The 24313-nt window shown below is 44.9% G+C and overlaps 1 protein-coding gene and 1 long non-coding RNA gene across 26 annotated transcripts in view; one reads left to right on the top strand and one right to left on the bottom strand.

The window, feature by feature from the left end:
• Positions 1-24313, bottom strand: part of Arhgef33 (Rho guanine nucleotide exchange factor (GEF) 33) — a 126575-nt gene that overhangs the window by 59328 nt on the left and 42934 nt on the right. For 13 of the 25 annotated variants that reach the window (XM_006524509.4, XM_006524510.4, XM_030249880.1 and 10 more), the window contains 9 exons: positions 21431-21490; positions 18967-19191; positions 13719-13848; positions 8769-8901; positions 6834-6917; positions 5902-5985; positions 3751-3899; positions 2735-2899; positions 368-1178 (listed from right to left, as the gene is read on the bottom strand). In XM_006524509.4, the coding sequence (XP_006524572.1) occupies positions 368-1178; positions 2735-2899; positions 3751-3899; positions 5902-5985; positions 6834-6917; positions 8769-8901; positions 13719-13848; positions 18967-19191; positions 21431-21490 (1841 nt within the window). The remainder of the gene's footprint in view (positions 1-367; positions 1179-2734; positions 2900-3750; positions 3900-5901; positions 5986-6833; positions 6918-8768; positions 8902-13718; positions 13849-18966; positions 19192-21430; positions 21491-24313) is intronic. The other 12 variants (XM_006524511.4, XM_017317545.2, XM_030249877.1 and 9 more) reach the window with 3 other exon arrangements.
• On the top strand, positions 628-2313 carry Gm10190 (predicted gene 10190). Its single transcript, NR_028385.1, has one exon. It is a non-coding gene; the product is annotated as a predicted gene 10190 (long non-coding RNA).

Here is a 24313-nt window from a genome sequence, read left to right as displayed (position 1 = left end):
CAGGGCAACCTGCGTCCTCCCTAGATACTGGGAGTGGCTGGCACACCGGTGCTCGCTCCGGTCTTGTACATTTAAGCCAGGAAGTGCACCGGGCAGGCCTGCAGCCCGTAGGAAGGTACAATTCGTTCACTCCTTGATTCATGCTCTTTGTGTGCGTCTGGGTCCCAGCTCGCCCTCTCTGCCTTCGTGTTCTCGGCGTGGTAGCCACCCTGCCCACTCGCCTTCGAAGGCCACCAGGGCCACAGCCTGTAACCACGCGTGTGCTGGCTCCGCCTCTGCCCGCCCCCTCCCCGCCGAGGGAACCGGGGCTGGCCCTGAGATCTAGGCCCGGGGCGCCGAGGCGGGCGACGGCTGGGTTTTACTTTACCCTCCTTACTTCCAAATAGGTCTGTTTTTCGCTTTGGGACCTCTGTTGGGGGAAGAAGGTCCGCGGCGCCCCGCGGGAGGCGGCAGCGGCGGCGGCGGGGCCGTGCGGGGCGGGAGCGCGCTCGACCTTGAGCGGCGCGCGGCCGCCGCTGCTGCTTCGCGTGCTGTAGAGGCGCGGGGCCACGCCCTCGGCGGGCGGCGTGCGCGGGAACTCCTTGAGCGAGCGGCTCAGAGGCTTGGCCTTGCCGTGCGCCTGCGCCTGCGCGGCCTCCAGCTTGTAGGCGCCGCTGCTGCTCGCCGGCGACGTGGCGCTCTTGGGCAGCGGCTGCAGCGCGTGCTCCGGCCTCTCGGCCTCCATGGCGAAGCTGACGGGCCGCAGGAAGCAGATGTCCAGGCTGGACTCGGAGGAGGCAGGCGAGCAGTTGTCGAAGAGCGCCGGCGCCTGGAAGGGCTCCTCGTCGTAGGGCGCGGGCAGCGCGAAGATCTCGCCGCCGTACTCGAACTCCTCGTAGCCGGCGGGCACGAAGCCGCGCGCGTCGGGCAGGAGCTCGGGCGGACCGCGCAGCGAGCGCTCCACGTTGCCTAGCGGCTCGGCGGAAGACGGCTCGAAGTCCATCTCCGGGATGGCCTGCAGAGGCCCGGCGAGCGCCTTCACGTCCTGCTCGGCCGCGCAGAACTGAGCCGGCGCCAGCAGGCTCTCGGGCCGCTCGTGCTTCCTGCCCTCCAGCTCCCAGTCTCCAGGCTTCCCGGGCTGCATGCTCTCCATGAGGCTCTGCTGCTGCTGGCCTTTCTTTGCCGGGGCCATCAGATGTCTTTAAAGGGGAAACGGCACAAGAGAGACTATCAAATAGTGCTGAGCACTCGTCGACCAATCGGCCAAAGGCCAGCTTCTCTCCTCATCTCCCAGGCACCTTCGTGGGTCACCTAAAAAGCTCCACAAACTGACTAGAGGGCTTTCTCAAGTGACTGGAGAGATAGCTCAGCGGTTAAGAGCACTGACTGCTCTTCTAGAGGTCCTGAGTTCAAATCCCAGCAGCCACATGGTGGCTCACAACCATCCGTAATGAGATCCGATGCCCTCTTTCCAGTGTACTTATAGATCGATAGATACATACATACATACATACTACAAAAAAAAAAAAAAGCAGCAGCCAGGAAAGTCTCAGCTTCCAAGCTCAGTCACTGAGACATCACATGGCGGGCAGACAAAGGCTGTCACTATTGCTGGGGCCTGGTGGAAGCTCTGAACCTTCCTGCCACCACCTCTGCCTCCCAAGGCATGTCTTTTCAATTTATCTCCCTGTCTTACTGTGACAGAGTCATATAGAATACCAGAAAATGAACTTAATATAACTCCTAGATCTTCACACGTAAACAATTGTGTTCCTGAATAAACTGTTGAACTCTGGATGCTGATATAGTGGATAAACTCATGTGTAAAATTTATATTTCTATAACAAAGGTTTTTAAAGTTTTGTAGCTGTAAAGCAGTTTGACTGTCATCTCAAACGACCCACAAAACAATGTGTTGTAAAACCTATTTGAATTTGCCCAGTTTTGCAGTTTTGTTGTCTGGGAGCACATAATTTTTACACAGTTTAAAAAGTGAAGAATACCCATCACTTAGGATTTTTGTTTTTGCTTACCTACTAGATATCAATGAGCTACTGCACACTGACCAAAGTGGTTATTCTTATTTATATTTTAATTCCGTCAGGATTATATATGGATGCACATGTGAATACTAACAATATTTTAAGGCATTGCAAGACATCTTCGAGTGGGACTTAGGGCTTTAAGTTTACAGATGTGAAGAAAGTAAAGTGACTTTACATCAGTGCTCTTTACTCTGGAAGAGTGTAGAAACAGCCAAAGTTTGGCCCGGGTGTGATGCACATCTTTCCCCCTCGACCTGTTGTACTTGAAGGAGAATAAACACTTCACACTAATTAAAGAGTTGAAGTAATACTCAAAGTGAATTTCTACTTTCCACCTCTTAATACTTTTTTTTTTAAATTGAGACAAGGACTCTATTATGTAGCTCTGGCTGCCTTGGGACTCACTCTGTAGTCCAGGCTGGCCTTGAACTCAGAGATCTGCCTACCTCTGCCTCCCAAGTGTGGAGATTAAAGGGATGCACCACTGCCCAGAAGCCACCTGTTAGCACTTTCTAAATCTGCCTCGTCTTTCTCTGGGATCCGTCAAACGTCTTGATGATCAACTGCTTGGCTGTTAATATGGAAACAATGGGGCAAGGGAGAAGGTGGAGGTCTGCAGAGCACATTTCTAATCCAGGACCGCTTGCTCACCTATACAAATCATCTACAAGGCCAATACTGTTAATGTTTCCATAGCAACAGATACTCACGAGACAGCAGGGGCGGAACTGGAAGAGGAAGGATAGGGTTGGAGCATTTCTTCTGAGTGGACCCCACTGTCGTGGACAGCCTCCTGGCCTGCATTGGGGGAAGCATCTTGGCCAGCATTGGCACACTGGGAAGCCAGCCCTTTGTACAGCTTTGCCATAGATGACCTAAGAGAATCGAAATAGTCTCAGGTTGTACAGTGCAAGACTGGCTCTGTGAATACAGAGATTATGCAAGAAAAATAGATTTGTCTCTCAGATCAAGCTTTCTGTGAAGGGCTCGCTGTCCCCAGCCCTCTATAAGCCAGATTGCTTACATAATAGCTGGCAGTTGGCTGAAAAGAGATTGAGGATCCAGGGTGGGCCTGGGAGACACCGTCAGGAGAGCACTGGGTTAGGAGATAGCTGTCTTTCTAGTTGGAAACCTCTAGAGAAATGACAATATTCTCCAGATAGGCTGGGATGTTTAAGGAAACCTAGGTCATTAGGAAGCTGTGCTGTAGGTTGCTTCTATTCCCCAAGGTCCAGATGGCGCCTACTCTCTTTTTCTATATTCTGTGAAATCTACTCAGGCGTATCCACCCCAACACTTTTATCTTTGCCACTCATTAACATCTAACTTACTCTCCACTGTGCAGCCCTAAAGCTAAGTCCCATGTGACAGGTTTATGGCTATGTCATTGTATATTCACTGGGTAGAACAGTACCTAACAGTCAACAGGTGTTCAATAAATGTTTGTTACATTAATGCAGGAAACTATATTCAGACCATTACATTGCAATCTTGGACCTAGGAAGTGAAGGAAACAACTTAAGAGGGGACAATGGAGTCCAAGTGCTTTTCTTGTAAAGTTATTTCCACTGGGCCATAGGTGTGTCCCTCCTGTGGCTAGCCTTGCCTTCCCATCCCCACCCTTTCCTTCCAACTCCCTTCACTCCACTCCAGCACTCAACACAAGTGATGGCCTGTGCCCTCTTCTCAGGCACCTCTGTCAGGTATGGCACCGTCACAACCTTACTTTTTGAGTTTTTTCCGTTTCTGAATAAGCAAATCTTCATTGCATTGAAACAGCAGGGTATAATGAGAGATAAACACTCGGAGGCGCTGAACACACACAAGTAGGAGGTAATAGTCTGGGTGCTCCTGCTCTGTGAACTTCAGAACATTCTGGATGGAAGGAAGAAGGAAGCAGGGTTACACGACTAGACTGTAGTTGCTTTACCTCTTCTGAACCCCGCTTTAAGCTACTGTGAGTTCTGTAGCCCTTCCATCTAAACAACACATGCTCCACTATCTAGCCAATCAGCTGGAAGCTCAGCCATCACATCAAAAGAAGTCATTCGGTCCTAGTTTACTTGCATGTGACGGAATGTAATTCCATCTTGAAAAGTTAGACCCAATAATTAGATGTATGAGATAACAGACATATTCTAACAATTATTATCTATCTATAAGCAACATTGTCTGAGATAACAGATATATTCTAACAATTATTATCTATCTATAAGCAACACTTACAGGAGTCAGACCAGTGGTAAGAATGACAGGCATGAGTAAGCCTGTGGGATGGGTGGGGTAGATGGTGGCCTCTCCTACCATATCAGCTGATGCTATGGTTTAGATGTTGTCTATCTCCCAAAGGTTATGGAAGCTTAATCTACAGTGCAATGATTTTTTAAAGATACGGGACCTTTAAGAGGTGGGATCTAGTGAAACGTGATTGGGGGCTGACCATCCTCATGAAGGAATTAATACTGGTTTAATAGAGTGGGCTCTGATGAGGAAAAAAAATAGTCACAGGAAAGTAAGCCTGGGCACCGCCCCGTTACTTCTTTTTCATATGGTGTGACCAGTCACTATTATCTTTGCTATTACCGCATTTACCATGAGGAGGGTCACCAGAAACCAATGCTAGCACCATGCTTTGGGGCCTTCAAAACTGTGATCCAAAATAAACCTCTTCCCTTAAAAAAACAACCCAGCCTCAGGCATGTCATTATAGTAGTACACAAGGGAATAAACGATCTTACAGGCTACAGTGGAATATTAATTTGATTTTGATTGTGAAAACTGTATTATTTATCTGTTGACCCCTTGCCATTAACAGGAGCTAAGCTCTTTTATATTCATTATCTTATTTAGTTTTTATCACAACCCAGATGGGTATAGAAGTGACCTCTATATAATAAGGAAGGACACTGAGACATGGAGCTCAGTGATCTCCTTTAGGTCTAGTAAATGACAGAAGAATTGAATGTGAACGAGATAGTAGCAGGCCTGGTGTCTGCAAAGCCTGGCCTTCAGACCAGGGTTTTTGCCTACTAGGTGTGCTGTTGTGAACACAGTACTGAGACCTCTTTGGTCTTCTGTGTCCTTATGACAAGGAGCAACCATAACACCTGTGAAACTGCTGAAAGGACCCATAAGATAGCTGCTGTGAGAAAATATTTTGGGAGCTGAAGCTCTATCCAGGGGGAGAGCTCCACACTGACTCTGGCCTGTTCTAGCTGACGTTCATCACAGCCTTTCTAAGACTCGTCACCGAGCTACTTAAGCTCAGTCAACCCTTAAACCTGCACAGCTGGGTAGCAGGAGGAAGAGACACCTCCAGAAAGAAGGCGTTAGACTCTCACTTCCACGTCTTCTAACAGGTCTACACGTTCCATAGAAAGTTACATTGAGAATTTGTTCATCTGCTCCTCGTGGCTCTACTGAGACATAAAGTATGAGCACTGTATGAGGGAACCCTGGACCCAAGCCAAGCTGAAGCCATCAGGATAGTAGTTGAGTGGGCACGTAAACAGAAATTAAGCGGCCAGAGGTGACATTCAGATGGTGGTAGAACTGAAGAGCAGGAGAGTGAATTAGGTACTTAGATGCTATCAAGAGTGTTTATAAAAGATTCTAGACCCCCAAAAGTGGAGATTGCTGGTAAGTTGGATGGAAGATGGAACGTCAAAGACAAGTACCATAAAACAAAAATTTCAAGAATAGACTTTTTAGCTGGTTCTCCATAGTGTGGTGGGCGTGCTGTAACCATGACAACCTAAGTCATGTGAATACTTCTTAGAAATTATCAATGAGTCCTTGCACTTTTACAATATATATTATTGGGAGCCAAAAAAACTAGTTCAGTGTGTAGACTGTTGGCTTGTCCAATCAGGCTCACCTGCAGATGTATCAGATATTCGGGGATACGCTGTACTATGTGGAAAAACAGAGTGTAGATATCCGACTTAATCTCTTCATCACCCTGCATAAGAGAAACAAGCAGTCACTCTTCAAAGTCCCGTCAGCTCTGCAGATAGAACATCAGAGATTCCGCCCGCCAGAGAGCAAATGCCCACCAGACAGGTTCACGAGGTTTGGATCTCTCACTGGAGAGGCCACATGCTCAGGGACACACTCAAAGGGACAACAGTTTCCCAGTAGAGAACATTATATACATGCATACGTACATACATACATACATACATAATTGATCCAAGTTTCAAAACTCTCCCTTCTTCCCCAACCCTTCTACATGGAATGCTAGACAGAAGTAGGCAACCAGCAAGCTGTACTTGAATTAAATTAATGCATTAAGGTTTTCTAGCAAGTCATCTACTAATTGGCTCTGAGAGTGAACGAGAGCCCTTCCAGGGTGGGGACATCTGACCTTTATTTTCTTGCTGGCTTAAATTTACGCCATGCACATGTAGACGTGCATATCAACCACCTAACACTCTGTTGAAGTGGCCATGCTGAAATGGGACAGGATAGAGGCACTTTGCAGTCTTCTAGCTCGACAAAGGATGATTTGGATTCTGAGCCTGAAAACAACACATACAGCACCTAAGCTGCATGCTGGAGAACTCTGGGACTCCTGTTGGCTTTGTCTGTAGTTTAGTGTAGTGGATCATTAAAGCACTGCAGACCACAGCAATGGCACGGATCCCTGAATGAACTCCTTCAGCCTAGCAGAGGGCATCAGGAACATACTCAAGGCTCCTCAGCCTGGAAGACAAGCCCACAGGGCGCATGCTGTCCTGGTGGATGGATCAGCAACATGACATAGATGGTGTATAAGCCAAGGTCAGCATATGCATAGAGTTAACTTACCTCCTTCAGTACCACAACATGAACCAATGAGATGCATTCGGGTAAATCCCTCAGGTAGGCGACATAATAATCCAAGAAATTATTCTTTAAAACAAACAAAAATGCATGGTGAGAACCTGGAAACGGGAATGACGACATTTTTTTACAGTGCCATGAACATAAAAATGGAGAAGAATTCAGAGAATAATTTGACAGTTTATTAACTATGCTCTTTATTTGCTTTTAGATGATTTATTCATCTTTTTTTTAAATAAAGACTTATTTTTATTTTATGTGTGTTGAGTGTCTAAATGCACACATGTGGCCCATGTAAGTGTCTGGTGTCCTCAAAGGTCAAAAGGTATCAGATATCCTGTAACTGGAGTTACGCATGGTGTGAGCCACCATGCTGGTTATCAGCAAACTCCAATCTCTGCAAGAGCAAGTGCTCCTAGTCGTTGTACCATCTCTCCAGACCCTTATTCATCTTTTAAAGAGTTTTTTCCTTTGTTGTTTCTTCCAAATTTAGATGTACATGATAAGTCACATATATAATCTTAGCACTTGAGAGGAAGATCAAGAGAACCAGGAGTTCAAGGTAATCTTCAAGTAATCGCAAGTTCAAGGACAGCCAGTGATCCATGAGACTATATCTATAAAAATAGTGGGGACTGGAGAGCTGGCTCAGCAGTTAAGAGCACTGACGCTCTTCCAGAGGTCCTGAGTTCAATTCCCAGCAACCACATGGTGGGAGATCTGACACCCTCTTCTGGTGTGTCTGAAGACAGCTACAGTGTACTCACATAAAATAAATTAATTAATTAAAAAATAGTTTTGGTTTTAAGATGAGGGATCTGATGCCCTCTTCTGGAGTGTCTGAAGACAGCTACAGTGTACTTACATATAACAAACAAACAAACAAACAAATAAATAAATAAATATTTTTTTAAAAAGTACTGAGAGTCATGCAAGTTAAAGTATTTCTAAATTGTTAAATGATAAAAATACATTTATTATTATTATTATTATTATTATTATTATTATTATTATTATTGTTTTTTGAGACAGAGTTTCTCTGTGTATCCTTGGCTGTTATGGAACTTACTCTGGAACCAGGCTGTTGATAAAGATGCAGGCAAAAATTGAATAGCTCTAATTGCCTCACACAATGTTTAAAAATAAGAACCTTTACACAAAATTCTAAATGGCACTTATTCCAGCCTGTCTTCCCTAAATAATAACTGGAAATATCTGAGTAGCTATCTTTTGCATCTAAACAAACATAGCCTGCTTCAGCCAGTTCCAGTCAGTCCAAACTGTTTCACACTCAACTCCGTGTATCATATGTGCCACTGTCTGGTCCCGGGAACATTTGGGTTTTCAACTTCTGGTCTGCTTATGTTCTCAGTGTAACACTAAAGAGAGTTCAAAATTCAGCACTCTTTTTCTAAGGAATTGAAACAAAAAGAATGCAAGACAAATAGCCACCTACCATATCTTTCAAAAATCTATAAGGAGAGAAAGTTATATATGAATATATATATTTTATTCATGCTTATTTTATATGTAGATAGGGTTATATACATGCTTGATAGTGTGTATATACACATATATATACATGTGTATATGTATATATACATGTATATATAAATACATATACACATATACATGCATAATCAATGGAGGCCACAACAGTACACTACAAAGTTGTGAATCAGAAGGTAGAAGACATAACAGGGTTCCAGTCATAGATCACCAACTATGCAGCAAGCTGGATGATGTCAGCAAAGCCTTTCAGTGTCTATGAACCTACCCTATCAACTGCAGCATGGAGAGGTTACACTAGGTATCAGGGCCTCTTCTAACTCTGAAACTTGCTGACTCTTGATTTTCCATTAGGAGAAGCAAGTGAGTGAGACACAATCCATTCAAAGTCTGCAGAAGGGAGCCCCTTACCTCATCATTTGTCAACTTCAGGAATAAGTCTCCAAGGACTCCTTGGCGTGGCCACTTCAGGACCCTCTCCTGCAGCGCGTGAAGCAAGTCCAAGTGCTGCTGGACGAGGTAGCGCAAGGAGCCAGGGAAGAGGCTTGAAACAGAACACAGGAAGAATCATAGGAGCCAGGAGAAGAGAAGAAATGGTCCCACAGCAATAAACACAGCAGGCCCCACTTTCTAACAACCAAAACACTCTCACAAGTCTGTATTTAGGATTTTAAATTTCCTTTCAGCAAAGCAGACATCCCCAGACAACAGATAAGACCCCCTTACTGATGACCCCTTATGCCCTTTATGTGATTGGCCAAAAATAAAGAACAGATTCATTTAGGTCACACCCAGTAGACATTCTAAAGGAAATCTTGTTCAGTATTTTAGATTTCAAGCTGATTGATAACCAAACAATCTTTTTGGCTACTGGCTAGAATAGCGTTGCTTGGGTTAATGGTAAAGCTCGGTTAACACTGGCAGATAGAATTCAGGGAGTCAGGGCAATGAAGGAGCTCACATCTCTTTTTCTTTTTTTAAAAAAAAGCTTATGTATTTAATGTATGAGTGCTCTGCTTCATATGCATCCACATTCCAGAAGAGGGCATCAGATCTCCTTACAGATGGTTGTGAGCCACCATGTGGGTGCTGGGAATTGAACTCAGGACCTCTGGAAGAGCAGCCAGGGCTTGTAACTGCTGAGCCGCCTCACCAGCCCACACATCCTTTTCTTCCAGCATCAAAATTTCATGCTGGGCATGGATAGTCTGTTGTCTGGACCCCTGACGACCTTAGACTAGGGCTGTTTAGCATTTCTTGGTGTTTCACAGAGCCTCTTTCCTATTTCAGATCTCTTTCCTCTACCTGCTTGTGTGCCTCATTTTTAACCCACAGGAAATGAAGAAGTGAGAAGTCAGAGAAGGCTAGGGTGGAGGGAAGAGAGACAAAGAGAATCATCCAAGGGAAAGAGGAGCCGGAATAGAGAAGGATGAGGAGAACAGGACCCTACAGGAACAAACAAGAAGCAGCAGACAATGGGCTTTGCTGCACAGCAGCAAGGATCTGAGCTCTAATTTGATGGCTCAGGGAAATGCGACACACATCCCTGTGCTTTCAACACATTTAACACAGATATGATGGCCTGCTTATCTTTGAGAGATGAGTTTAATTAAAAATTTCCCAAGGGTATGACGGGCATACACTTGTGGACCATCGATCGAGGTGATCTGGCCACAAGCAGACACCTGCATTAGACAGGGTGTCAGATTAAAAGAAGGGTTTTTGTCTGGCTCCCCCTGCCCTTTTCTCAGCAAAGCAAAGACTTCCATGGAGCTGTATCTCAGAGAAGAGAAAAACACCAGAATAGGGTAGTGAGCTCTCTTAGGAAAAGGACAAAGAAATCTTCCACTACTGTGACCCATTTTAGCTCTCTGGTCCATGAGTGCCGGCATAGACAAAGCTGGCTGCCTCTAAGACAAATGGAGAGGCCTCTTGAACTTGCTCAGAGCAAGTGTTCTTGAAAGATCTAAATAACCTATTCAGACCAGAGAGGAATTTGGAAAGGAACTAGGAACCAGGCAGGCTGAGGAAAGAGCAGGAGCCTGGAGAAAGCACGCTGATCACACTGGAGAGGAAAAGGCATATCAGCAGAGACTGCCCCCACCCACCCACACACCTGGAGGTCGCCAAGGACCCCAGGCAACAGTCACAGTGTGATAATGAAGCTGCTGTACCACGCTGAGGCCTGACTTTGGATCCGTTGCCCATATAAATTATGGGATATATTCTGAATGATCTTTCTTCCCTGGTCCCTTTCTTTTTCTTTCTAGAATAGTGCTTTCTGCTTTACTGTAACTAATGTGCCTGATGCCTAGAGAGATGGTCCCTTCTTTTGGGCTGTCACTGGGTAACTGAGGTGTCAAGGTCCAGTTAGACTATGGCCAACCCTTGCAATGACCGTGGAAACTCAAAAGCTTACAGTGTGTTCTGACCAGACATGGAAAATGGGACGTTAAACTTTTGAAAAGAATTATCAGATATTCTAGGAAGCCGTGAAAGAGTGTAGAGGAGTTGAGCCAGGAGATGGAGAAGAGAGGGAGAAGAAGTACAGGCACCTCTCATGGGTCTCACTGCTTTGCAGGGCTGCTCTCATTCACAGTAGTCAAGGGTCCTGTGGTGGTTTGAATGTGCTTGGCCCATGGGAAGTAAGTACTGCTTTTAGGAGGTGGGGCCTTGTTGAAGGAAGCACATCACTGTGTAGGCTGGTTTTGAAGGCTTCTAGCCCTCAAGCTCTGCCCAATGAGGAAGAGTTAGTCTCCTTCTGGATGCTTTTAGATCAATGCCTTCTCCAGCACCGTGTCTGCCTGGGTGCTACCATGCTTCCTGTTGTGATGATAACAGACTGAACCTCTGAACCTGTGAGCCAGCCCCAATGAAATGTTGTCCTTTATAAGAGTTGCCTTGGTCATGGTGTCTGCTCACAGCAATGGAAACCCTATAAGAGTTGCCTTGGTCACAGTGTCTGCTCACAGCAATGGAAATCCCAACTAAGACATGTTCTATTTTTTTTATGGCAGTATGAATAGTTCCTATAGCCTTCAAAGTTCTCTCTGCTTTCATTAATATACTATTTAAATAGTAATAGAAGAAAAAAACAACAACAAGATAAAAGCCACCAAGGAAAATCTAGTTATAGTTTCCACTTAGTTACGTTGTTCTTGCTAATTCAGCATTGGGCCAAGATGACGTCTGGCTTTGTGAGCAGCGGGTCACAGATGAATGGACAGATAATTAAACGAGTGCAATGTGTAACACAGACCTCTTCACCTCTTGGTAGATGTGATTCTGAATTCTGTGCATCCGGCAAAACAGCAGCCCGCCCCACAGGTGTTCCCAGACTGCTCAGTCTTAAAATGAGTCAAAGGACGTCAGAACAATCGATTCCATGACATCCTCCTACGTGACCACAGTTTCTCCTAGGCTCCCTCTGGCTGCATGTGCCCTTCCAAAAACACAAAGCTGGCCTGAAACAACTGAGAAGTCTCTTGAGCAATTCCGTGTCTCCAGGGAAAGCCTGAGGCTGTGTTTGCAGGTCTGAGAAGGAGTGGCAATGTCAGTGGTCACCACTTCAACAGGGGACAGAAAGTGCTGACTCCTCGCCATCTGTAGTGAACGAAGTCACCAAATAAATGCTCATGAAAAACACTGCCGATAGATCTGTTCTCAGTGCATCAAGGTTTCAGAAAAGCGTATAGAAAAGATATATAGTGAGAAAAGAAGATGAAGAGAACCCAAGTGTAGGACAGAAAAGGCAGCACAGCCCGACCTAGAACAAGACAACGCGTTTTCAGTTGCCATGCTCTGAGCTGAAGCTTTGTGCTGCTTGACTGAGGGTTACCTTGACAACCAACATGAACAGCATTGTCTTGTATAGGATGGAATAAGGATCCCCTCATCTACGTGGACCTTGGTGTCTTCCTCTGAGATACAGATATCACAGGATTCTCAAGATTCCTTTCCCAGTCTGGAGACAGCACCCAGGGCCTCCTGAATGGGAGGTGACAGTAGGTGCCCCAAGGATATATCCCCAGTGCTGGGGAGGAGTCATGAAGTCCCAGATTAAGTATGACACACAGGACCCAGGCTACATGGCTCCTCCCTACTTTACCCCAGATCCTTAATTTTATGGAAACTAGAAAGAGACCTTAGGTACATAAGCAAACCACACCAAAAGGTAGATTCTCTCTCCATCTGAGTCGTTTAAACTGAGCAGATACTTAGGGAAAAAAAGCCAAAAAGCTACAGTCCAGAACCTCCCCACAGTTCAGGAGGAGGAGGTGGGAGAGTAAGTCAGGCTTTAGTGGGATCTCTGAGGGGAAGTCAAGTGGCCAGATGGGGCAGGAAAGAACAGAGAAAGTCTAGGCCACTGTGGAAAGATGAAGCAAGAGTCTCGAGTGTTTATTATAAGTCAAGGGCTTGCGGTGTCATGCCAGCCTTCTGTTGTTTGGTTTATATTTTGATCAGCAGCATCTTGTGGTGGTAAACTACAAGCTCGTGGTGGTGGTCACTGGCACCACAGGCACGTGGGTAGCTTCTCTCCTTGAGCCCTTCCAATCCTTAGAAACACTCAAGACACTCATGTGTGTTGCTGGGGACCAGTTCCTCACTGCAGTTGTTGAGATAAGTGTGGGTATATGGGTGTTTATGTTTGGTAGGAGGGGATGTTGAACGGCTGTGAAGTCAAGGAAAACAGGAGGATCCAGAAGAAGCAGGAAAATGGGAACTTCCTTAGGTGTATTCATAACTGATGAAGCGCCTGTGTCTATCACCTCATGGAAGAAATACTTAAAATGCCAATGCCACGTAACCCAGACTCTGATTGATCAGGATTATTCTTTGCCTCCCTTCATTCTGAAGCGGCTCCTCTTCGTTAATGAGTCCTTCCCTCTTTCCTGTTATCTCCCAGAGAGGGAGTACAGAGTATAAGCAGGTACGTTGTGACATTCGGGCCAGCATGCTGGAAGCACAGTGTCACACAAGACTCGGTGCATGCTCTTACACAGTACCTGCTGCTGTGAGGTCACCTGAACAAGAGTTCTTCCCCCCTGTGTCGCTGTCTAATGGCCCCCTATCCAGAGCTCTGCCACGTCCATTGCCTGAGATTAAGTGGAGCCTGCCTTCCTGAGGACACGTAGCACCTCACTTTAGATTCTGAACTGACACAGAACTGTGGGTCTGATGGCCCCACAGACTGTACTCACTGTCTATCGGCTGAGAACCAGTCTGAGACTTGCTGTCACCGCCTAGTCTTGGAAAGACTCTCTGGGGCCCAGACTCCCCAAAGTGGCAGCGGTAGTGCACTGTGCATGACTCACCTTGAATCCTGTCAGTCTGAAAGCAAAGGCAATGAGCACACGGTACCTTCTCTCCTTGGGGTTCCTCTTTCCATCGGAGCCCTGGAAGGTGGCCTTTATCTTCAGGATCAGCGAGATGTTGATGACGTACTTCCGTTCTGATTCAAGCAGTTCCAGAGCCACAGTTTGCCTTTTTGCTTTAAAACAAACCCAAGGGGATTTTTTTGGTTAAGCAACTCCCTCCTGGACACTAAGCCAGGCAAGAAAGAGATAAACACACTTGGAAAAGCTCAATTGGTGGTGTGTCCCTAGCTTGCAAGAAGGCCTAGGCTTCTTGAAGTTCCTGCACTGAAGTTCCTGCACCAGAAAACCAGGCTTGGTGGTGCAGTTATTATCTGGGAGTTGAAGGCAGGAGGATCAGAAGTCCAAAGTCATGTTCAGTTACTTAACCAGTTCAAAGCCTACCTGGACCCCTTGAGACAAAAATGAAAAAAAAAAAAAAGAAGTGAAGTGATAGAAATGAGGAGAGGAAAGAAGGAGGGAGGAAGAAGAAGAGATGGAGGGAAAGGAAGGGAGGGAGGGAGGGAAGAGAGGAGAAGGAGGGCAAGCAGGCAAGCATGGGGTATTTGGAAAAGAGGAAAAACAGACTGGAGGTATGAGATTCATCCAGCAAACCCAAGGACACAAACTCATGTGTTTGCAGACAGAGACCCCACATAAAGGCAGTAGAGGCTGAAGAACTAGAGACTTGGGTACACGAGGTCAATGTGAGAGTTTCCAGCTCAGGCTTGCAGACCTGGTGGCACCCTGGCTTCACGAAATGGGAGAAGCTGCATGACGGAAGCCCGAGCCTGAGCTGCAGAGGAAGGCAGAATGAGGAGCTGATGAGAGCCACCTTCACCTTCAGGTCCCAGAGGGTCAGCAGCCAGGTTTAAACACTCTTGGCAGGGACAGGTACCCTGCCACCTGATACACTGAACTTCCTAAGTCGAACCCTAAGACACTGACATGAAGAGAGCACTAATTCCTACCTAATTAGCATACCTCTAATGAAGCTCACTGCTGGCAAGCTTGGGTAATACAAAAGTCCGGGCTGTTTGGAGGATCTTCCTCCCTCCCTCCCTCCCTCCCTCCCTCCCTCCCTCCCTCCCTCCCTTTCTCCCTTCCTTTCTTTTTTCCTTTCAGGGTGTAATCTTTCTTAAACACATAAACAATTAAGGCTACTGAGACATTTGAATAATATTAGACCATAGAAGAGGGAAAAGAAATACACAAATGTGTGTGAAAGTTAAATCTTTGTCAGAAGTCATCTAGGAAGGGCGAAGACATACACGTGCATTTTCTGGAGATGGCTCACCGGGTTTGCATGAGCTCTAAGAATGCAGGGTCCTTAGAGACTTCATCCAGGGTTGCTTCTCACTGCTGCTATGCCTTTCCTGTCACTATTACATAGCCTGCTGATTCCTGGGCATCAGCCCACCCTATTGGGCAGATTTTCTGCAGATCAACATGAATATGAACTCTCATGTAGTAATACTATGCAGACAGATTGATGATCTCATAGATTTCATCATTCCTGATAATGATTTTATATAACTCCTAAATTTTTACAAGTACTCTCAAGCCCCTAATAGAAGAGAAGCTACAAACAGAACCCTGTAAAGCTTCCCGTGTCACGGGCTAACTGCACTAGGAAAAGAAAGCAGGCTTAGAACAAATTACAGTCAAGGAAAACCTTCTAGGTTAGATGTGAGGCCATTATCTGGTAACTCAAGGTCATAAGCTGGGAGTGGACAATTTATTGTAGCTGTAAGGGCAAAAAATATAATATTGACTATTGTATCTACACAAAACTTCAAAATAATAAGACACAAGGCAGATGATTTTTCTCTCGACAAAACCGTGCTAATTTATGACATAAAAATTATTGCTTTAAGGCTGGAGAGATGGCCCAGCGGTTAAGAGCACTGACTCTTCTTCCAGAGGTCCTGAGTTCAATTCCCAGCAACCACGTGGTGGCTCACAACCATCTGTAATGGGATCTGATGCCCTCCTCTGGTGTGTCCGAGGAGAACCACAATGTACTCACATATGTAGAATAAATAAACCTAAAAAAATTATTGCTTTAAACTTACAATGAACTTATGGGGCTAGTAACAGATAATAAATGTTAAGTCAAATACTAGTCTTCGTGGAAAGACATAAACAATTCTGTTGTAACTCCTTAAGTCTTATTGCTTCAAACTTACTCCGAACCTATTGGAATGTAAAAGTATTTAGATGGTGCATGCCTTTAATCCCAGCACTCGGGAGGCAGAGGCAGGCGGATTTCTGAGTTCGGGCCAGCCTGGTCTACAGAGTGAGTTCCAGGACAGCCAGGGCTACACAGAGAAACCCTGTCTCGAACCCCCCCCCCCCAAAAATCATGTACTCAATTATCCTGCTGTAACGGTTCTACCTGGTACTTGTATGAGGTAATGTTTTAGAGAAAGTATAAACTCTGAGAACAGCAATAAAGCAACAGTGCAGCTCTCTGCAGCTTCAGCCAGGGTGAGCATTTTCTACATGCCTCAATTTTCTCTCTTGTCCTTGTTTCATTCTCTCTTTCTTCTCTTCTCTTCTCTTCTCTTCTCTTCTCTTCTCTTCTCTTCTCTTCTCTTCTCTTCTCTTCTCTTCTTTTCTCTCTGGTTCATGAAGAGTTAACAAACTCCAAGCCCCAGGCCTGGCCAACCAGGGGCCCAGAGAGAAAAGAATTCTAGCAATTAAGCTTTTTTTTTTAATTATTCTTAATTCCCTGCAGCTAACAACAGAAGTAATTACCAGAAGCCAGCTGCTTTGGCCTCAGAATAGCAAAGAGTTAAAGAAGACAGAATAGCCAAAGGTGAAGCAGCTTTGGGACCTGATCCTGACTCCTTAGCCCTTCACTGCCTTGCCCAGTGATGCAGGGCAAATCTTACAATTACTATTTGCAAAAAGATATGCAAAATATTCTAGCCATTTAAAAATTACTGGATGCTATTTTAGAAGAAACTCCTTGACATTTAAGCACACACACACACAAACTTTAAGAGTAGATCAAGCCAAAGACATCTCCTTCGCCCTCAGGAGAAGCCGAATGCAGAAGAGAAATGTGCTCTGAACAAAAATTTGGCCCATGAAAAAAATGAAACCACAGAACCTAACATTAAATTAGAAACTTCAAAGAGAAGGGAAACTGTAGCTGAGATGATATTACAAAATTAATAGTGGAGGGGTGGGCACGTGTATTCCAGGTCATGTGTTACCGAAGGAGGGTCCTTTATTCACTGCATAAATGATAAAAAGAATCACATATCATCTTAAGGACCACCACATCCTTGTAAAGTTGTAATACTTTGGGTATAAAGAGAAGACTCTAAGAGTTAACAGTCATAAGCTGAGGCCCACAAAGCTGCTCAGGGGGTACACAAGCTCCATATCCATACAATAGCCTACACCGCTGTAGCATACACACCTGCTCATACACACCTGCACATACACACCTGCACATACACACCTGCTCATACACACCTATACATACACATCTGCTCATACACACCTGCGCATACACACCTGCTCATACACACCTGCTCATACACACCTGCACATACACACCTATACATACACGCCTGCTCATACACCTGCACATACATACCTGCACATACACACCTATACATACACACCTGCTCATACACACCTGCATATACACACCTATACATACACGCCTGCTCATACACACCTGCACATACATACCTGCACATACACACCTATACATACACACCTGCTCATACACACCTGCACATACACACCTGCACATACACACCTGCTCATACACACCTGCACATACACACCTATACATACACATCTGCTCATACACACCTGCTCATACACACCTGCTCATACACACCTGCTCATACACACCTGCACATACATACCTGCACATACACACCTATACATACACACCTGCTCATACACACCTGCACATACACACCTGCACATACACACCTGCTCATACACACCTGCACATACACACCTATACATACACATCTGCTCATACACACCTGCTCATACACACCTGCTCATACACACCTGCACATACACACCTATACATACACACCTATACATACACACCTGCTCATACACACCTGCACATACACACCTATACATACACACCTGCACATACACACCTGCTCATACACACCTGCACATATATACCTGCTCATACACACCTGCACATACACACCTGCTCATACACACCTGCTCATACACACCTGCTCATACACACCTGCACATACATACTTACACATACACATAAAAATACACACTTAACACATTAAAAATTTTTTAAGTTTAAATGTGAATTTTACTCTATATAAATAAACTTTAGACAAAGTATTATTTATAAAATAGCATAAAATATGAAGCAAGTTGTGATGATGTGAGTGAAAATGGCCCAAAGGTTCACATATTTGAGTCCTTGGTCCCCAGTTGGTGAACTGTTTGGGAAGGATTGGGGTTGCACCCTTGTTGAAAGAGATGTGTTACTGGAGGCAGGCTTTGATGTTTCAAAGGATTCATGTGATTTCCCAGTGCACCACCCTCCCCCCACCCTCCCCCAAAATGTAAGCTTTCTGCCAAGCCTTTGTTCCAACGTCATGACCTCTATCCCTCTGAAACCAGAAGCCAAATTAAATGATTTCTTTTATCAGCTGCCTTAGTTGTAGCGTTCTATCACAGCAACAATAAAGAAATGAATGCACAAGAAACATGATAAGCTGTCAGAAGTTCAAAACAGTTGCTAAGGCTTCTCGTTAATAATTCTAAAAAGCTTTTAGTGCTATTTAATTTTTATGTATTTGCTTAAGAATAATATTTATTTTTAAAAAATTACCCCTCCCACAGTGTAGAAAATGCTACAGTCAGTAATTGTTCCCCATAGAAGGGAAGGATGAAGAGAAAAGAGAAGAGGGAGGAAGGCAGGAAGGAGGCGTTGCAGGGTTTGACATGTTGGTGGCAAACTATCAATAAATGATTGGCCGGCTAAATAGATAATCTCCAGGAGCCTTAGTTTTTCGTCTGTTTTCTGAAGCACAACAATACAGAATGTCATAAACGCCCAGGATCAAGGTGGCAGTCCCACCAGCATATGTGACCCACACTAAGTCCCTTCACCTCTCTAGGCTTTAGAGACTTCATCCAGAAGAGACACAAGGTGGTACCACATGTCCATTCTGTGTACACTGCCCGGGTCTAGTCCTTCTTCCATACACCCACCCACATCCCCCTTCAGGACTCACCAGCTAAAGAGGTTTCACACAGAACGTTTTCCAGGGAGCTGTGTCTGCCCTGGCCAGCGTCCTTCAGCTTATCTGGGTGGTCTTTTGTGACATATTCCTCGCCCCATTCTTTGCCTTCCTTAGGCTGTCTCCACAGGCCAGGTGTGTGATGGCCCTTGGACTGGATCTCGGCTGAGAGAGAAGGCTTAAGGTTTTCATCGGATTCTGGAGTTGTTGGGTTCACTCCTGAAAAACAATGCCTGCTAGACAAAAACTTTCTTTAAAACAAACAAAACAAAACAAAACAAAAAAACAAAATCCAAAACCTTTTATTCTTCTCTCATACCCCAACTGCAGTTCCCCCTCCCTCTGCTCCTCCCAGTCCTCCTCCCTGCCTCTCCTCTCTCCCAGATCCGCACCTCTGTTTCTCTTCAAAACATGACCAGGCCTCCCAGGGATATCCACTGACATGGCCTAACAAGATACAGTAAGACTAAGCACAAAACCTATACCAGGCTGAATGATACATCATGACAACCAAGTAGGAGGAAATGGGTCCCAGGAGCAGAAAGAAGGGTCAGAGACACCCCCACTCTCACTCTTATGAGACCCACAAGAAGACCAAGCTACACAGCCATAACATATACAGAGGACCAAGGTCAGACCCATCCAGGCTCCCTGACTGTCTCTGTGATCCCTTATGAGCCCTACTTAGTTGATTCTGTGCATCATGCTCTTGCGTTCTTGACCCCTCTGAACTTTCTTTTTGAAAAAGAAAATAGTATTTGTTACTAACTCTTAACTAATATACTGCTAAACGGGTACCTTATCCCTAAAAGACTAAATATGTCAATTAAGGATTAAGAATGTCCCAAACTGTAAGGAGTCACCTTTCTCTCTTTTTCTGGCCCATGTGTCCTCTAATTTGTTTTTATGCATAGACTCCACAAAATAAGTAAGCTTTTAAAAAGCCCAGCATGGTAGTACATACCCGTAATTTCAGCATTTGGGAGATGAAGGCAGGGAGATCAAGAGTTCAATGTTATCATCCTTAGCTTCGTAAAACATTCAGGGCCAGCCAGGCTACACAAGACTGTGCCTCAATAGACTAGACTAGACTAGACTAGACTAGACTAGACTAGACTAGACAAGTTATACCAACACGTTAACCAAAAGTTAAAGCAGCATGATTGACTCCCTGTGTCTGCTTGCTTCCAGGTCAGCATGGCAGGCGCCTGCAGCACTGTTAGGAAGAACAGAAAGGGGAAAAAGGATACCACAGACACCTGGTGGCGATACGGGGTGTTTTGTTTGGTATTTAGTCCCTTCATCCTATGATGCTAAGTTGGAAGAAGAGGAAAGAAGAGCGGAGGGAAGATTAAATAATGCATAAATTCTGGTGAGTTATCAATTAGGTAAATTTTGGAGTAGACTACAGAGTATGTGAGGCAAGAAAAAAATGTGTGCTGTGGAGCATACCCCTGTGAGACCTCAGCAAACGCTAGCTTATCAGGAATTAGAATGAGAAAGAACTAAGAAGGTTGATTTGGTCATCTAAAAATTTGCCTGCTCTCCTCTCTCCTGCACCAGTCCCTGTGTAGGAACGTAAGTGAAAAGGATGGTTACGCTTATCTGGTTTTATGATTTGAATAGGAAGTGTCCTCTGAAGGCATCAGAGCCCTTGGTCCAAGCTGCAGTAAGTACAGGAAGTGGCTGGATAACCAGAGAGGGTGCCACCCCTCTGGTAGATTAATCCAACAATGGACTCCATTTTTAAAGAGAGTATTTGGAGATGATAAAACTATGAAAGGTTGGGCAAATTTGGGGGAACCTGATCACTGGGGATATGCCCTTGTACCTTGTCCCCATTTGCTTCCTATTAATCGCTCTGCTTCCTGGATGCCTTGAAGTAAGCAAACCTTACACCACAGGCTTCTCACGCTGCTCCGCTCCTCCGCTGTGTCTGCAGCAATGAAGCAACCTGACCTTGGATTGAAACCTTTCAAACCAAGGACTAAAATAAATCTCTCCTTTGTTTTTTGTTTGTTTGTTTGTTTTTGTTTTGTTTTGTTTGCTTTTTTTTCAGCTATTTGTCAGAGTCAAAAAAAAGTGATTAACATGTCTGAGTCCTTTCCTGCTTGCTTGGGCCTGGCCGAGTAGCACAGGGAAGGTGCCTGGACTGCTTAATTGGCTCAGCAGGCAAAGTGTTTGCCTTGCAAGCCCAATGACCTGAGTTCGATTCCCAGAAACCATAAAGGTGGAACGAGAGAAGCAGCTTCACACAGCTGTCCTCTGATCTCCAGCCCTGTACAGTAGCACGTTCTCTCTCTCTCTCTCTCTCTCTCTCTCTCTCTCTCTCTCTCTCTCTCTCTCTCACACACACACACACACACACACACACACACACGCACACACGCACACACGCGAGGGCGCACACACACACACATAATAATAATAAACACTTAAACCCAGAGGAGCCACTTACCAGGACCCATCATCCCCTTGACATTGCTATCTCCTACATGAACAGATCTTGACTCTTGGGCTGCAGAGAAAGGAGAACTCCATTCAGCTTCCATTCTACAGACATGGATTAAGCACCTTCTATGACCCAAGGAAAGGACAGACTCACAGGTTTTACAGTTTCATCACAGAGGAGAGAGGCAGAGTAGGGCTTGATGCAGGATACCACTATCCAAAGCTAGTTCCTAAACTGTTAGAGATGGTCACAGGTGATATCTATTCAAACAACTAAGAATCCAATAGGCTTGATCCAGCAACAGAAAGGGTTAACTCTCAGACATTCAGAACAAGAGTAAGTGGGGATTAAGAAGGACACTTGCATTTTAAAAATCTTCTTCAAGGCTTCTTTGGCTAGAAGAGTGCAAGAGATTTCATAAAATAATATTTTCAAGGGCTGGAGAGATAGCTCAGGAGTTAAGAGTACTATTGCTTTTGCAGAGGCAAGGGTTCTGTTCTCAGCACTGTGCACAGTCATTTGTAACTCCAGTTCCAGGGTATCCATCTCCCGCCTCTGACCCCCATATGCACGAGGCACATATGTGGTGCACATACATACGTGTCGGCAAGACATTAATACACATAAAGTGGAATCAATAAACCTGAAAGAGTGTTATCTCATTTCTTTAGATGACATTTCAAACTTTTCAATTATAAGGTCTATGAATGAAGTTTTACAACAGAGGACCTACATAAGGAGGCTATCTCTTAAAACGAAGGGTAGGAGAGACAGCTCTGAGGTTAAGGGTACATATTACTCTTGCAAAGAACCTAAGGTTCAATTCCCAGCACCCACACTGGTGTGTTACAAATGCCTGTGACTCCCAATCCAGGGAGAGCTGACATCTCTAACTGCACTTTCAGATATGTACTCACACAGACTCATACACATAGTTGAAAATAATTAAAAACAAATCTTTTTTAAAAAAGAAAGAAGAGGCCCAGCCATTTGTGGAAAGCAGCATCCAAGATGGCTCTGCAGTCTTCCTACCCTGAGGCTTTCCTATCCCGTGGTTGCTCCTGTAAGTGATGCTGGGTTTAGTGATTATCTTCTGAGGAACAGAACATGGCAGGAAAGATGAGCTGCTTCTCCGAATACTAGGTTACGCAAAGCTACACCTTTGTTCTGAACTTTCCGTTAGACCACATGCCCCAAAATAAGCAGGTGTCATGTGGGAAAGGCCCATATCCCAGGGACTGCCACACCATGTGCACAATTCTGGAATAAAATGTCCTCTGAGTACAGCCTTCACATGTGGCATAATAGGTTTGGCCAGCAGCTCAATGAAAACCTACCTCTGGAGAGACCTCAAATGAGTGGTAACCAGGTCAACTATGCACAGACTCCTAGCTCAGAGAAGCCTAGGTACCGAATGGTTGCTGCTTAGAGCTACTGAATTTGAGGTAACACACAAGACTCACACCATTGTGCCATTAAAAAAGGATAAACCAACATTTTTGAAGGTTTGATCCTTTAACCTGAATTTTAATATGAGCTACCACCAAGTATATGCGCGATGTCATAACAAAGGCAACATTTCAAATTTTTTACAGCAGCATGGTAGAACAAGCTATGACTATGTCTCTCTCACAGGGCGGGAAGGAGAGGTTGTCAGGAGCAGATCACTTAAATCCAGCCGGTGACACAGCTCAGCAGAGAAAGTTGCTACTGTAAAAGGCTGACAATTTGAATTTGATCTGAAATTCATGCTGGAAAGAAAGGACCCACAGTTTAAAGATGCTAACTTCCATACCCAAGCTGTGACACACACTCACTTGAAGTCACACACACACACACCATACACATACACCCATACAAACTAACAATAATAAGTAAAACATTTTAAATAAGGAAATGCATGTGGGCACTGCAATCATCTGGGTTAGTTGTTGTCAGTGAATTAAAAAAAAAAAAATCCCATGGATGTATTCCAGCCTAAGAGGTCTGTCACCCATTGTGTGAAGATGCACAAATATGCTTTGTAAATCTAATTTTTAAAAGTCTGTCTAGTAAATACACACAGATGCCCCAGACCTGGTACTTATCTGACCTCTACCCTGAGCCCATCTTGGGCTCTTCACCTTCATGGCCATCTTGATTCATCTTGCTCTTCATAATGTACATGAAGGAAAAAGGCCACCAGTGGAGCCCCTCCCAGACAATCAAGCCACTGTCCACAGACTGCACACACAGGGGCTAAAAGACCTGCTCCCATGTATAGGCAAATGGCCAATAGCCAAGTAAGCCTGGGCTCAGAAGTTCACCAAGTAAAAGCCACTCGCCTTAGAATTTTACGCCCAGTTATTCATAACACACGTAACTGTCTCTGAATCAGTAAAATCCTGAGCTTCGAGGATGGAGAATCAGCAACCCTGCCATTGAGCTGTTTACCCTTGATGGAAAAATCATTTAGACTACCGTTTGAGGAGTTTCTATACATGACTAAAACAAGGAGGGGGAGGGAGAGAGGGAAAGGGGGTAAGGGGGGGAGAAGAGAGAGACACAAACTATAGTAATTTCTACATTCGTTCATTTTTCTGTGCGTAGGTTCTTTGTTGGACACTCTTGAAAATATAATGATGTAGCAAAATTTGTTTTGTTTTGTTTATTTTTTTTCCTGATTCTAACACAGGTCCAGAATCACAGCCCTTGAATCCTCCTTTGGTTCTGCCAACACACCATCGTGCCGCATCTGTACACTCAGGATGTGGTTGGCAACTGTCTCAGCTCACAGATAGCACCAGCCTGGCTCTCCGGGGAACATGGGTGGCTCGTGACGGTACCATAGATAACTATTTAGAGTGACTTTTTGAAAATCCAGTTCTCTTATGGTTAGTATAATATTGA

This window comes from Mus musculus, chromosome 17 (genome assembly GCF_000001635.26).
Source record: "Mus musculus strain C57BL/6J chromosome 17, GRCm38.p6 C57BL/6J".
Classification (NCBI taxonomy): Eukaryota; Metazoa; Chordata; class Mammalia; order Rodentia; family Muridae; genus Mus; species Mus musculus.
Note: the sequence above shows the minus strand (reverse complement) of the source record. Positions and strands in the feature narration are given on the sequence as shown.